This window comes from Ammodytes marinus (genome assembly GCF_949987685.1).
Source record: "Ammodytes marinus genome assembly, chromosome: 10".
In the NCBI taxonomy this organism is placed as follows: domain Eukaryota; kingdom Metazoa; phylum Chordata; class Actinopteri; order Uranoscopiformes; family Ammodytidae; genus Ammodytes; species Ammodytes marinus.
The window spans coordinates 14944156-14960613 of record NC_137214.1 but is presented as its reverse complement, the minus strand read 5'-3'; the positions used below and the strand labels follow the sequence as shown (position 1 = coordinate 14960613).

Below are 16458 nucleotides of genomic sequence, written 5' to 3'. Positions count from 1 at the left end.
TCTTGATGCCTTCGTGATGGGTACGCTCACCCAGGAACTACAGCGTGCTAGAAACTCTACCGCTTTTGTCCGAAGGGGCTGCAAGAATGAACACAAACTGAAAGTTCCTCGTGCACCTTTAAATCTAATGACTGTTTAAACCAATTTTTAATGAACATCCATTTACAACTACTAAATTAATTTATAGCCGCATATATAGCCATAAACAGTAGCCGGAGATTAGCCCCTTGATTTGTGTTTAAATTGACTTCTTATCAACACGAGTGCTGAAGTGCAACAGTGTTATCCGGAGGGGGGGAGGGCTCATGTCAAGAGCACATGTCCACTCTGCTCCCCACCCCCTCCATGTTGAGTACTTATGTTGACATCATGACATGTCAAGGATACTATGTGGGTGACCTACGGAGGGTCCTTCCGGGCAGGCGAGCTATGTAATCGCCCGTATGCTGCTGCTTGTGTGACTTGACCAACAGATGGGAGGGTAGACCACAACACTCACCTTGCCAGCTTTCTCCTGCAGTTTGCTCACAGGCCCATCTGTGACACAGAAGCCGTCCAGCTCGGAGGTGGCGTCCCTGTACTTGTACTGGTATCCGTCTATGCAGCACTCTATGAACTCCATGCTGTTTTGAGTCAGGGTGCCGGTCTTGTCCGTGAAGACATACTCCACCTGCAGGCAACGTGATTAAAAAAAAAACAATGGCAGACTCTTCCAAGAACCCATAAAATGTCAGCGGCCCATTTAAAAAGGTTTTAACAATAAGACTAGGCAATTAACTCCCAGAGAGAATTAACACCGCATTAATCAGTTTAACGAAGCATCAATTTAATTGAAGTAATCATCTGGCAAACCAAGTGTGACTGATGTATGGCGGCACTCCTTTGAGCCAGAAGTGTCATAAAAAAAAGGTCGGGACAGCACAGCTAATCTAGTGTCATTTTATGCAGCTCCTATTTTTCAGCAGCACTTGAACTGTCAAGTCAGTTTGGAGAAAACAGTTTGATTTAACTTAACTTGATCTCACCTGTAATGTTTCCTATTCTTTACATTTCAAGTATCAAGATAAAAAATATATTCTTTTTGTAACAGTGTTTCTCAATATAGAGAGTATAACAGAGGAAGCTTTTTTTCATGAATTAGAGATGTACTTCATTCATTTTTTAGCGGTGAAAGATTCCTTTGAAAGTATGAGATTTAAGTGGTTAAGATGCAAAAAAAAAAATGTAAATGTTATATAATGGCAACTTGCCATATATGACATACAGCGGTGGCGTGGTGTTCCATTTACACACTTAGTCGCTGTTTGGTATTCTTTGTGTATCACACCGTATTGGGCCGAGTTTGACTTGTAATGTGCTAGCTGTAATTCCATATATTACACAGGCAGATTATTTATGGACACTGCATATTAACTTTAAGGTTAAAATGTCCACAAATTATTGTTTGTATGATAATGATTTTCTCAGCTTTCTAGAGCCAAAGACAACATTATACATTGATTTCCAAAGTGTTAAATGGGTAGAAATGAATTTTTTCAGTTTACATACCAGTTTACAGAGCCATGTCTATGTATAAACACTGGATTTTGTTTTCAGCGCACACAAAGTATGGACAGGTAGCAGATTGTGAGGAGATATTCACTGAGTTTGACAAAAAGGTGATTCTGACAAAAAGCATCCTTCAGGATTGCTGACTCCACTTCCAAAATTCCCAAAATGACACAACATTTGTGCCGTTAAAATGTTGTTCTGACTTCTATTTGTCTGTCCGTCTGTCTGACCTGTCCCAGCTCTTCATTGAGGTCTGACGTGTTGACCAGTGCTCCCTCCTTGATTTCAGGATCATAGAAGTCCTTGTCCCAGGTGATGAAAAAGGATCCCAAAAACTTCTGCATCTCAACCGTCACATACATGGACACCGGGATGATGAAGTTGAAGAGCACCATGAAGGACAGGAAGTCAGTGAACATCTTCAGGTACTGTTGGGGGGAAAAAATTTGAATACGTCAAAAGAGCCACATATTTAAATGTATTTTTGTTTTCTTGTCATTGGGGAATTGCACCACTTGTCTCTGCAATATGAGCCGGCTTAGAAAAAAATGCTGGCAAGACAGATTTTACCATAAACTGACACCATTGCACTCTGTGTGCACAACATACATGATGAGCTTAAATTGAGACGAACAGGGCTGGATTATCAAAGCAAAAAAATATGGAACAAAGATGGAAATTCACGTGGTTGTATAAGATTGTTCACAGTGCTTTGAGGGCTAGGGGGCAGAAGGCGAACAACTAATGAACTGGGACATATCACAATATAGGTCTGCTGTGGCCATTTCATTTAGCTACTAGGAGTTTTATTAGAGTGGATGAGAGGAGGCTAGGGGGCTTGTAAAATGCTTTACTACAAAGAAACTCTGACCTCAGAAATAAAACTACAAGCCTCCCCCAAGTATTCATCATATTAATCGAAGTCCCTCTAGGTGCAGTAGTACTTGCAATACACATAACACAGTACTATTGCAATGCTATCAAGACTTATTAGCTACTCTTTTCCCAGCAATGGTAATCCCTGTCCATAACGAAGACATTATTCCAATTATTACACTCAAGCAAAGAAAGTTCCCAATTTTTGGATTGTATTTTCTATTCCACTTTTGATACAAGCTTGGTTTGGGGCTGCTGTGGTGCCTATCAGACACTTAACTCACAGTTGACTGTTTCAAACAACAACGACAGGCGCTTGGCTGAAACCAGTTCTCACCAGATTGGTATCCTTCTCTCTCTGCGTTTTCTCGTTGTACCAAGGCTCATCCTGTCCAGGCTTGCTCTGCCACACATACTTCAGTGTAGTGCACACCAGGGCCTTGCTCACCAATATGCAAAGGTAAACCAGGAGAAAGGCATTGATAGACCTGAAAGCAAAAGAAACAGAGTTAGTGAGGGGAAACCAATGGTATGGCATGCATTTCCATCTTGACAGCATTTTGTCTAAAAAGCATACTTCTCCACAGCAGAGCGCTTCTGAGACTTGCCCTGGTAGTTAAGAGCCATCTTTGTCTCCATGCCCGTGTAAATTGCAACACCTCGAGAAAGGAAAAAGTTAAAGAATAAGGATTTGTTTGTTTTTTTGATATTGAGCGACCGTCACCAATATAAATGATCCTAATAAAGTTAAAAGAAAGTCACATGATTTACCAAATATTTTCTGGGTGTTCTTTAACGTTGCTCCTTTCAGCAGAAGGTTTTCTGGGCCCAAAGACCTGCACAGTCACATAAGTAGATCAAACAGTTTAATCACAAAGGGCGCTGTGCAATCCGCACACTCCTCCATTTTCTAAATGGAAACCTGGCAGGCGAGCTAGCACCCACTCTAAAATACACATACAATACACACACAGTATGACTGCAGCCTGAGCTTGCACCATTCCCGGTGTTCTTGAGAAGGACGCTGGCATTTTGTTTTGTATGGCCATAATAAAACAGTCAATGATAAATGCCCGAGGGAGTGCTTTGGAATCAGTGGCTGAAGCCATGCCAGCCTGTTTTAATTTTCAATGCTCTTCTGCAATGGAGGACCAAGGGAATAATAATTTTTCGGTAATGCAAAGGGAAACAAATGAATGCTTAGACAAATGTGTTCTGATTTTGATCTCACTTAAAGTGGGCTGAGATAGCTGTACATTGAGTGCCCTCACCTCACTGCAGGCTCCTGATTGTTTTTGTAAAGGTGCATACGTCCGACAAACCTGGAACAAGAATACAGACGTACTCAGAAGCTGACGACATCATTCGTAAAAAAAAATAAAGTACATCTAGTATCATATTCTTCAACCTGTTAATACTGGAGTTGAAATGAACTTGAAGTATGCAAATCCACGCAGAGTTCATTAACTTTATGAACCTGTGAGTACTCACTGAGCTGAAAATCAGTTGCAGAGTTTTGGAGGCAGTTAATTACTGTTGGTTAGCCAGCAGCACACTGTCAGTTTTATTGACTGTGAATAGCAAGCGTTTGGCAGCGCGGCTTACTTAGCACGTCTCAAACACCATTCTGATGCCTGGCTGAATGACAATATTCCCTACTCCATGCCCGAATGGGGGAGCCACAGGCTGTCTTGTTGAATGATATGAGGCTACTACAAGTCTACAAGAATCAGCTCTGTGCTGTGTGCAGAGTGACCAAAAATAACTGGAAATACCAGGTCCACTCTCCATTCCTAATGTGAAACAATTCAAACATAAGTAATACTACAGCTTGCCAAAAACCTCCTCTAACAATCTAGCTGTTAATTTACAGATGCATTAAGGACATTGTTGAACTGGCATTAAGTTAATCCATCTCCAAACAAAGCACAGGGCGACACATGCTTGTGGTGTAAACTTGTTGGGGCAGCATGATGAAGGCCCTACTTGTAAAGGTCAGGCTGTGGCTGTTCACACTCGATGGTGGCGTTGAGAGATTCCAGATCCTTCTCTGTTTCTGGCACGGTGTAGTGTGTCTGTGAAGAAGGCAGAGTGTGAGACGCTCGAGTGACCATTTTTAGCCTTTGCCTGATCCTCAAACACAGATGTGATGTGATAACAGGAAGAAAAATGATACAACAAAAAGCCACAAACGCATATGTCTGAGGAACTAGCAAAAAGAGAAACGTGGGGATGTTTCTCCGTAGCAATGCTGATGAGTCACGATATATGAAGAACAACTGAAGTATAGATTAATTATGGAGAAAACCAACTCCAAATGAATAATCTAACTTTCTTGCCTTCTTCTGCAAAGCATTACAGTTATAAAAACGAGTATAACTATGCATAATTATATTTTAATGGAAACAACTTCTAGGTCAGGTGTATTCTTCAAAGCCAACATTGATGAAAATCTTCCCAAAAATGACAACCAAAGTATTCTGTTATAAAAATAAAAAAAATCCATCATACTTTATGGTTGGACTCTCCATCAAGACTTGCAGTGGTAACAAAACATGTGTCATCATCTCGGCTAGACTTCAGCAGTATTAAATCACAGGGAAAGGTCTCATTTTCCTCCACCTCCACAACATCGCCAACCTGATCGAAGAAAAAAATTAACACAAAAGGTAATTGTACAGACGGGTCAGTGTGAGTGACATAGGTGAAACGAAACAATCAAAAGTTTAAGCAATTTCACCACTAGGGAGCAGAACCAAGCCAATTAAACTTGCAGCTTATTTCTCATCAAGTTGTTGTGGCTAATTTAAGTAAGTTAGTAAGTGCTTTCTTCAACATATAGCATAAACAGAGAGACATTTCGCATCCCTGCAGAGTCCTCTGTCTAACCACAGGTCAATTTCCTCGCAGCTATTAAGCTCATATTTGATCTGCCACAACTGACAAAAGCAGAGGCTTGTCTTTGGCTGACTAAATGTGTACTTTAGCTCTAGTACATTTAGCACCTGGAGGTAGCTCACAGCTCGTGTGAGCTCCTGTGCTGGGAGCAGCTGTCCAGTTTAATACATGTCTGAGGCAACATTGTTTTGGGTTTTGACATCTGTGTGTTGATTCTCAGTTGTGTCGGCCGCACAAGCAGCTCTTTGGCATAACCAGGAGTCGTCTGGTTCAATTTGAAACACTGAAAAATATTGATTTATGCATATTTGAACCTTTCAGACAACCACAAATCCTTGAAAATACAGTTAGCCCAGCAAATAGATAAGAATGCATTGGATAACTAACCTGCACACAACATCCTGGATACATTAATAATAACCATCACACCCATGTTTGAACAACTAATCAGTTCAGCGGAGTATGTTCTCCCTTGTGCATATATTCCAACCACAGGCATGCCAAGCTACCGGCGGCTTCTCTCTGGATATGCCTCTGAGGGAATACAGGGGGTTACCTTGATCTTCTCGCTCTCGGTCCGTATCCTCCTGCCGTCCTCTAGCACAGTCACTGGGTACTTGTTCACCTCGTTGTCCGCCTTGTGCCGTAACCAGTCCTCATAGCCCTGCAGCAACAAATATCAAAATCGGATACAGGTTAATTTGCTTAGCACAACAAAAAGTCCAATACATTGTTGTGACATCAGTAATTATTGACAGACAGTGAAGGGTGGGTAAAGGAGTGTATAAGACCCAAACATGCTAAAGCAAGTGCATAGATTTTTCTATTTTTATGTATGTATGAGTATATGTAGGTTGGGATGTTTGTACATATAAGGTGACCTAGGCTATTTACTCATGGCTACTATACAGGGTCTTTTTTTGTTTACTGTTGATTTGTTCAGTTTTTCTCTTTGGTCACATAACAAATCAATGGGTGTATATACAGTTAAATGTAAGGGATAAAAGGATGGTCAAAATACAACCATTATTTACATGACTGTACGAAAGCTCTCTTTCCAACTAAAGTTTTTTTTTCTTTTTGTTTACGACAATAGTGCTTAAATTTTTTATTCCATCATTATGTGAACAAGAGTGCCGGCAGCAGTAGAATAGGATGGGGATTGTCCAGCAGTGAATTGGAACACTATACCATGAAATACTGACTGTTAAAATAGAAATAATAATAATGATTCCTGTGGTAGCAGCAGCATGATGCACAAAGCCTGGTGCAGACTTCATAAGTATATACGATAAGATAGTAATAGAGATAGAGGAGGAGATGGTGGAGAGATGCAGAGGGTAGAGAGAGGGAAACCGGAGGGCGTGCCAACAAGGCAGAGCTCCAGCCAGAGAGTGGGATCACCGGGAAAGGTGAGAGGGGGAGAAAGAAAAGAACTGGTGGAGTGAAGATGAGAAATAACGCCAGGTGGACGAGAGAGGGGAGGGGGGGAGGCATTCAATGGAGTGGTCAGCTGAACTATGCAGTTCACCTCAGCCTGAAATGATAGAGCCGGGCAGAGCGCCTAATTGTCCCACTTCAAAGGCTAGCCCGAAAGGCGGTTCCAGCACTATCAGAGGGTTCCATATTTTTGTTACGGGGAAGGAAGCCCGACCACCCACTATTGTGCATTTCAAAGCACCCAGCAGTAGTCTAACTAAAAAGCCAAAATGAAACAAAAGATCTAAAAGCTGGGACACGGCAGCGACAGAGGCAAAGAAGCAGACACTTCCCTTTAAAATGTGTATCTCTGTAATAGACTTAATCTTGCTCTCTCTCTCTCTCTCCATTTGCTAACATTCCCCCAGAGCTCATTTCGTCTTCTGCCCAATCAGAATTCACAAGCGGAGCACATCAATACGAAGTCCAAGAGAGCATTAGCCGGATACTTTATACAAAAATCACAGCAAGGGACTTATGAATGCAGGGGGACCCATTATCTTATATGGAAAGGTAGGATAGGGTGTAATGCAAAAGGAGACAATACAGTGAAATGAAGACATGGACAATAAAAATCCCCATAACAGTTCTTGTATTGTAGCACTCATCGGCTTCTTTAGGTGGCATCTTACCTGCTTGATAGCGGTTACTGTGATCACAAAAAATAATGGTAGGCCACTGGTGACTGGGCTGGTGGGGGTGTCCACTATCACCTATTGGGAGGGGAGAAAACAATTTCAAATCACTTTAGAGAAATATTCCGTTATACCTCAACAATAACAATAAAATAAAACTTTATTTCTATAGCACATTTCTGACAAGTTTCAGCCATTCTGAGACTCTCTGGGGGGGGGGAGGTGTTCCACAGTCTGGGGGCATAATACCTGAAGGCTGCTTGAACAATGACCTTGAAACACTATGCATTGAATACTATACATCACTGCAAAGTCTTCCTGCAGCACATGTCTGTTTGTGGTTGCAGCTGGAAGCTTGCAGTAGCCGAGCGTGGTTCAGAAGACGGGGCTAGCCCTCTAAATGCAGGGTGTAGTCTGAGTATGTGAGGCATTTCTACTATGCCCGCGAAATGTGTTCATCAGTAGCAAACACGCGGGGGGAGACATTTACATTTTGGAAGCAAGCCGAGGGGGAGGGATGTTCTGGACCACAGAACCTTTAATCAAGTGGGCCAGGGACAGAGTGTTTAATCTGAAGGTATGCCAACATTTCTGCGTCTCTGCAAAGGCATGGGAGACGGGCCAACACAAACCATTGCTGGACTCACCTTACCTGCCTGAGCTGTGTGCAAAGGTCTCTAGATGCACAGAGTTTGTGTACGTGCGTATGTATGGCATTTTCAAGAATAAGTGTGGAACCAGTGATCAGGTAATCCCGAACAATCAGTTCAGGAGCAGCACCTGATCAAGCCCCCACTCTTTCAGCTAAAAACACAAATGGCCTTGTGTGTGTGTGTGTGTGTGTTCACATGTTTCTTAAAACCATCATAAGACGGGATTTACCCCTGGCATTTCTGATCCTGCAGAATGCAAGCTGGTCTCCCTCTCTACCACCCTGAGTCTGGGTGTGTATTTCCAGCACACACACATAAGACACAAAACATCCAGAGCTCCTTGTTATTCTGATCAGGAAGCATTACAAGCTGCCAGATAGACATCAGCCCCTAAGACGACCGGGAGATGCCTTTTCCTTTCGAAGTAGTCTCTCCGGTGTTTAAACTCACCTGTGCTCGGTCTGAGAATGAAAACGACCTGCTGCTGCTCGCTCAATAATCACAGCAAGACGTGAACACACAGTCACATTGTATACACACACACACACACACACACACACACACACACACACACACACACACACACACACACACACACACACACACACACACACACACACACACACACACACACACACACACACACACACACACACACACACACACACACAGTACAAGGGCAGTGAGTTACTAGCCTACACAAGCTTTCCTGTGATTACAATTAACTGGAGGATAAATCAATTACCCAGCAGAGATGGACTAGTGCACATCGACCATTGGGAGAGGAGAGTCTGCATTATATTTGTAGTGGTTGGCGATACCGGTGAGACAGAAGCAACGGGTATTAATTCTGCCGCAGTAGCCTGGGGGTGTAGGGAGCAAGAAGAGGTGAGGGGTACCAAATGATTTTTCCTACAAAAAAGCTTTAAAAAGAGCAGCGTGTGGAGCGTGTGTAGATGGTATATGGGGCTCTGTGTAAAACACTCATCACACCTGACAGATTGCTACAGGCAATGTAGCGAGTGAGTTATTGAAAGCTTGGTTAACTCCAGTCACACACGAGCCCTCCAGTAGTCCTTAAGCAAAGATACTGCATGATGAACAGTTGGAGAAACGTGATGGAGCACTTTCTTCGTGCCTATAATAAGTCAATAGCCCACGTCTCTTGTTCATGTGAGTAGATTGAAGGTTGGCTGAACACTGAATGGCAACAACAACAAAAAAGGCAGAGTGTGGGAGGGACGGAGGACATCATGTCCCTATGATGCAGCAGCCAGATGGCCAAGCCTTACAAAGGGTGACCACAGCAATGCAGGCAGAATGCTGTACAGAGCCAACTTCTTCATAAGCCCAACTGTTGTTTGATTTTTGATTTGATTTTTGGCCCTTCCATGACAATATTGGTGGCAACTGTTCAGTAGAGGACTATAAAAAGAGGCAAATAATGGTGGTGTCCTTTCTTTTTTTAGTTCATCGGCCGCAGATTCTAAAAAAGAAATGGTTTCTTTCGACTTACACTACAAGGCCATTTGAAATCAGGCTTTGGCGAGCTTCACAGACATAGCTGTGTTTGAGGATGGCCGCAATCTTCTGGAATTGGGGTAGGGTCAAAACTGTTCTTTAAACAGGTGGAGTCAGCGATTCTGAAGAGCGCCTGTTGTCAAGATCACTTATTGAGAATATCAGTGAATATCTCCTCCACACAATCGGCTACCTGTCTGTACTGTGTTTACACTGGGGGGGGGGAAACAAACGCCACATTTAATGCGTCATTATTGAAAATACCGCGACAGCAAACTCATAAGAAAGCGAAAAAAAAGACAAAAACCCTTCACACTGTCTTTCTGCCTAACAACACACAACTCTCATTTAGCTTGTCATATTTCAGTTGATCTGCAATGAATAAAAAAAAAACAATCCTCACCAAAACTTCAACATGGCCAAACATTGCCTTTTACTCCTCTGCACCAAATGCAAAGTGAAAATAAATAAATAAATAAATAAAACTCAGCAATAGGAATGAACTGTGTTGCTGCTGCTGCTGATGTGCTGGTGTGATATCAGAGTGTGGCAGCCCAAAGCCCTTCATCATCTGAGCTCTAGAAGAAGTGTGTCAGTGTGAGCGACAGACAAGCATGCCCCCAGGGTCTGTGGTGGACAAGGCGGTGGGGCCGTCACGTCCTCCCTATACCCCCCTTTGCCCTCTCATTCTCCCTCTCTCTCACCATTCCCTCTCATCGCCCGATTCCCCCTCACTCACTCTCTCGCAGCGCTCCATTCCCCGTTCGATCAAATTCGAGCAAAGACATACAGGGGCTATTTATAGGACCGCTGGTGCTTTTTTATCAGCAGCCCGTGTCTATTTGTGGCACTCCGAAAGTACAGAGGGCTTCCTGGGCTGCTGCTGACGTCAGCAGTGCAGCGCTGCAGAGAGATGGGTGGAATGAATGTGAGGAGGGGGGGGGGGGGACAAAAGACGAAAGAAGGGAGACCAAATGATTTATTTTATTTCTTTTTTTTGGAAGAGCCTTTGCATGAGGGGAAGCGAGAAGGTTTATTTAGAGTGCGAACAAAATGAGTCCACAAGATGCTCCGTATAGTACCTGTATTCTCTCTCATCCTTCTATCTCTCCGTCTGATATAATAGCAGGCATGCGTGGGGAAAAGCGAGTGGTTAGGATAAGGAGCCCCCTCAAGAGACACAGGCTGGATTAGTGGAGAAACGCCAACCACACCGCAGCTCGGAGTAAACACACAGTCGTCAGCTAACCCGAGGACACCAACTGAGTCACACACATATAATAACACTCAGTCACAAGCACAAGCACATCCATACTATAAAATGTACACACTAATAAACACTCTACAGTACACTGCACACACATCACACACTGATATGATCCTTGTATGTGGGAGTGATGCAAACATGCTTGGTAGTTTACTCTCACATGAGTGCGCTGGCTGCATTAGCTCACGATCATTACCACATATTTAGCTCACAGCTGTTCAAAATCAGGAACCATTATCCTGTGGTTAAAAGCAGACTAACGGGAAAATAAAAGGTTGGAGTGTCAACTGTAAATACAGGCAGAAACAAGGGGCCAGGGGGGGAAAATAAACTCAGCAATTGATACGCGAATGACCTGAGAATGATGGAAATACTTTGTGAGGGAAAGCGCTGAGATAATTCTGAGATTGGTACAGTACTGTGTGTCTCAGTCACTTTGTACTGTGAGCTAATGCAGTGAGTATGCGGCCAGAGAGAAAGCACATCCCCTCCTGCAACAGGCCTGACACACCAGCACCTGTTTACACTAGAGGGCTGTTTGGCTCCATAGTTTAGGTTGCTGCTAAAAGGAGAGCGCTTAAGTTTCCACCTCCAATAGATTAGAGAGAAGAAAAAAAGGGAAAAGAGAAAGAGAAAAGAACGAGATGACAGAAGAGCAAGCATGAGTGCAAGCAACAAATCATCTCTTTTTCTTGTTCCCTACTCCAATCATCGACTGTCAGAGAAGAGAGAGGAGAGAGGTCAATTAAGAGCACAGAGCAGGGGGAATAAGGATGCCAGCCAATGCATCTTAGTGAGCGCTCTTGGCCAGCTCACTGTCTCCACTTATGAGGATAGGGCGACACACACACACACACACACACACACAGCACAAGCTTTAAGAAGAGGACATAGTATACTCATTCTATAGAGCAGCTAGACACGATTAACTGTGCGGTCCACTCTGTAGATATATGTGGATATTATACTGGACATAGGGATGGCAGGAGGATCAGAACACATGTTAATTTGTCCACAGGTTGCAGACCCCTGGGTTATAACATCGGTGTTAATGTTTATTTTTTACCAAGACACACAACCAATGCTTCTCTTTAAAGACAACAAAATCTTAAACAATCTGTGGGACAAACGGGTCAAGGACTATATCCGTTTTTTCTCAAGACACCTAAACACACTCGCACACATTGCTCAAGCCCTAAGGGGAGCTAAACCAATTTTGACACCTGCTATGACTGCACAGTGCACACACACATCTCAAAGAGGCTGTAAAGTTCACACATCCAGCGAGTGTTTCACGCCTGCCGCCGGCCAAATGCAAATAATCTATCTCTTACTCTGAGGGCGCGCACATAGTGTTTAGTTCTACAGAACATGGGGTTGTGCATCTAAGTTGGGTGAGACCCATCGACCAAACAACAACAGGGTTAAGGCCTTGTGGTTTGAGACGTGTACACACACACACACACACACACAGGCCCTCATTTCACAACATCACAGTCATAGCAGCCGACCGTGGAGTCGTATAAACAACAAACTCTTATCACTGTTTGGGTTGGAGCGCCGACAGAGCTTGTCCTTACCTGCACCAGGAAGATGATAAGGAAGTAGAAATTGGCAATTCTTCTAAACTGTTCAAACAGGTTCTTTGGTAGGAAGTTCCAGACTGTATACTGTGGGGAGAAAGAGGGAAAAAAACATGTATGCATATATCACAGAGAATAGGTGTTAAAGAAAGTTGATTGCTTTGTCACTGCTATTTTCTATGTACTTTTCCCATCCCGGCATGATGTTTTTCGACCAAATGTAGGGTGATTAAAGAAAGGCTTGGCAAATGGGGAGATTAGATGTAATCAATATTCACAGTCTCTTGCATGTGCATTATGTCTGAGCTGAGGGGATGAGGAAGAGTAAAGGAAGCTTCAGTAGATTGGAGTCTTTGTAGTGCCTAGGGAGCTGGTGCCTTTAGGAGGGGGGGACCACAGGTACTCTGCTGATTGAGATTAGCAATGTATCTCCTTCATTGGGCTACCCCTTGCATAGGAAAGCCACTAAACAAATCTGGTTGGTCTGTTTTGTTGCTTATTTATTTTCAAAGTGGCCATGACTGTCGATACCTTGTGGGGGTGAAGACGTGACACTTTTATCTGCTTAAATCCCTTGAGAGACAGCATAACAACAGCCCCCGCCGGTACCTCTATGCCACACAAAGTACCGGGGTGGGAGAACACAACACGGAAAACAGCGATAAGGCAGTGTTTATGAAGGGGGGGGCGGGGGGGTCTGCACAGGGATAGTGTTGAAATGCAGCGGCAGCAGAACGACCCATCTCATTTTGCTAGAGAGAGAAGAGAGTGAAAGTAATGAGAAAAAGGGGGAGGAGGAGGGTGGGTGAGGGAGGCTGAGTGTGGTGGTGGTGCAGTAGCAACGGGAGCGAGTGAGCGAGCGAGGGAGGAGAAGAAGGAGGAGATTGGTCATTGCGGAGTGCAAAAAAAATCAACAGGATGATGGAGAGCAGAGGCATGGAGGAGCATAAACACTACAGCCGGGGGTAATTAAAGGCTGTTTACCCTGACATACCCGGCCCCCTTGAAGCCAATTGATTGGGCCGTCCTGTCCTCACTGCTGGGACCCTCTCTCTCTCTGCACCACTATAAATCCCCACTGCCATCCTGCCGCTTCCTTCCTTCTCCTCTTCATCGCTCTCACCCTTCATATCCATACGCCAACCTGTCTGCCAGCTGCTGCCACAGACACTGACTGGGGTAGAGCTGCATAATTCATTGTAACAAAAAAAAACTATGATCTGAATTCATATATCTACGCAATATAATTTGCAAATGATGATCTCGCTTATATTCCGCTATGCATTTAAAGCAGCTACGAGTAACATTTAAATATCTTTTAAGCAGCCTCATGTTTCCTCTGATAATCATAAATTACCTTTAACAGCAAACAACACCATCAGTGCAAAGAAAGACGTTTTTATTTAGTTTTTATCACTGCATTTGGTCTGATCGCACACCCAGTCCGATTTTCGGTTTGAGCATGCAGGCTCTATGGTCACATATTCGTATTGGTCGCAGATTTCAGTGTAGCGCAGCAACGCGATTTGAGAAGCCTATCCCTCCAGGTGAGGGAAGGGGAGCGGGAGCCTTGTTTGAGACAGTTATTTGTTGTCATAATGACTGATAATGGGGCTGAACCATCAAAGAAAAAAAAAGAAAATGCAATGAAGAATAGCTAAAAGGGAGAGTGATAGACGGGCGGGAGGAGGGTGTTGCCAAGCAACGTGTACACAATTGCACAGGAGTGAACTAGACTGCAGTGTTTACTCCTAAATGAATGAGCGGTACTAAAACAAAGTTTACTTTGCTTCACCATCATCAGATGACCATTATTCATCTGAAATAGTCATTATTTACAACAACATGTACATTACCTCATCGTGATCCATACTAACTGCAGTCTCTCGTTCATTCGCTTTCTGTGAGGACACGGAATATTCCAGCTCCGTGAGAGTAGTTAGGTGACACTGCATCAACTCAATTGCAATCAGGTGTGTGTGGCACTGACTGGCATTAGTTGATGCAGTGTCACTCACCACTCTCACGGAGCCGAAAAGAGTCCGTGCTCTCACACTTTCAACACACGGACATGCACTATATTGCTTCCTGATCATTTGACTATCGCACGCCCGGCATGCGCTAGAAAACAGCTTTACGACAGCTGGCATCGTAAAAATACTAACGCTTTTGTCCAAAGGGGCCGCCAACGGACAAAGTTACTCGTAGTGGCTTTAAGTCATGCTGAATGTTCACTTAATTGCTTGGGAACAATTCCAGCTGCTAGATAGGTGACAATTAGCTAGCTACCCAATGTAAAAACAAAAAAAAGCTATTAATATATAATTCACGCAAACAACTCAACAGATGTTGGAACTTGGCAGTAATCCTCTTTGAAGCCCCAACCATGTTGAAACTGTAGACTAAAGTTTTTAACCAAGAAGCTTTTAGTACAGTGGCTGGTCATCCAGACAGATTGGGTTCTAGCTTTTATTAATAAACATTATGTATTCTAAATCTGTTACTTTACAGTCTAGGTTTTTAGGGTTTCTAACGGGCAGTAAACGTTTTTATTGAAAAATAATAATAATTGGATGAGAGAATCGTGTTATAGATTCTTGAGGAGAAAAATCATGATTCACATTCAGAATTGTGCCGCTCTACAGTGGGGTGAGTTTAGGTAAGGTTGAGGTAAGGTAAGGTAAGGTGAGGTGAGGTGAGTGAGTGGGGGTCTGTCAGTCAGTGCCCAATGCTGCCAGATTAAGGTTAAATAGCGGGTTGACTGCGGCCTTTGCAGAGCCCACAGGGAAACCGCTGCATTGCCCACACTGCCACTATGTGAATAGCAGCCGGCGCTCCCTGACAGACAAATAATTGCCTTCCATAAGGAACGAAGACAAGCATGGGGAGAGGCAGTGGGAGGAGGGACCAAGAAAAGGAAGACATGGGAATGCTCAGCACTGTTCGAGAGGTGGTTTTGTATTCCGAGTGTTAGATAAGAGAAAATGCCCAGAGACAAGGGGAAACATTAAATGCAAAAGAGCGGAGAAGCGAAGTGAGTTGCATGGAATTTCATTTTGGTATATGGAGCCGTGGCATATATACACAACAAAAATATAAACGCAACACTTTTGTTTTTGCTCCCATTTTTCATGAGATGGACTTAAAGATCTAAAATTCATTCCAGATACACAATTGTACCATTTCTCTCAAACATTGTTCACAAATCTGTCTAAATGTGTGATAGTGAGCACATTTCAGGGTGGCCTTTTATTGTGGACAGTCTAAGGTACACCTGTGCACTAATCATGATGTCAGATCAGCATCTTGATGTGGCACACCTGTGAGGTGGGATGGATTATCTCAGCAAAGCAGAAGTGCTCACTATCACACATTTAGACAGATTTGTGAACAATGTTTGAGAGAAATGGTACAATTGTGTATCTGGAATGAATTTTAGATCTTTAAGTCCATCTCATGAAAAATGGGAGCAAAAACAAAAGTGTTGCGTTTATATTTTTCTTGAGTGTATATATACACACACACATTCTGTATATTTATGAGATTGGGTTTCTTACCTTGGAGGACACAATCCTGTTATCACAGAACTTGGGTGGGATGAAAGCTTCAGTGACAGAGCTTGACCGATGACCAACATAGATAGTCCTGCTGTCTACTCGTCTCTCATCGCGGCCCAGCTGGAAGCAGACGGGAAGAGAAAGAAAATGAGAGAAATGACAGAGAAGACATGTAATTCTAGGCAATTAACTTCGCTAATAACACAGATTACACATTAAATCAACCCTGCGTAATCCCACAAAAAAGGAGATTTACAAGAAACTAGAAATACTGGAAGGTAAAAAAATGTATTTGATTCCACAGGGGAATGTCTACAGAGTGGAAATGCTTGATGGCCTTAAGTTCTTTCCAGACTATATCCATTAAAACAAAAACAAAAAATGCTGTATGGTGCTCTGTTATTTCAGGGGCAGGAGAAAATAAGAAATAAAATTGAT

The 16458-nt window shown here is 43.2% G+C and overlaps 1 protein-coding gene across 5 annotated transcripts in view; it reads right to left on the bottom strand.

Annotated features, from left to right (window-relative positions):
- Positions 1–16458, bottom strand: part of atp11c (ATPase phospholipid transporting 11C (ATP11C blood group)) — a 54562-nt gene that overhangs the window by 16299 nt on the left and 21805 nt on the right. For all 5 annotated transcript variants that reach the window (XM_080035001.1, XM_080035005.1, XM_080035003.1 and 2 more), the window contains exons 2-13: positions 16021–16140; positions 12461–12550; positions 7437–7517; positions 5882–5989; positions 4939–5067; positions 4414–4502; positions 3699–3749; positions 3199–3263; positions 3005–3086; positions 2765–2915; positions 1782–1979; positions 500–670 (exon numbers count right to left, since the gene is read on the bottom strand). In XM_080035001.1, the coding sequence (XP_079891127.1) occupies positions 500–670; positions 1782–1979; positions 2765–2915; positions 3005–3086; positions 3199–3263; positions 3699–3749; positions 4414–4502; positions 4939–5067; positions 5882–5989; positions 7437–7517; positions 12461–12550; positions 16021–16140 (1335 nt within the window). The remainder of the gene's footprint in view (positions 1–499; positions 671–1781; positions 1980–2764; positions 2916–3004; positions 3087–3198; positions 3264–3698; positions 3750–4413; positions 4503–4938; positions 5068–5881; positions 5990–7436; positions 7518–12460; positions 12551–16020; positions 16141–16458) is intronic.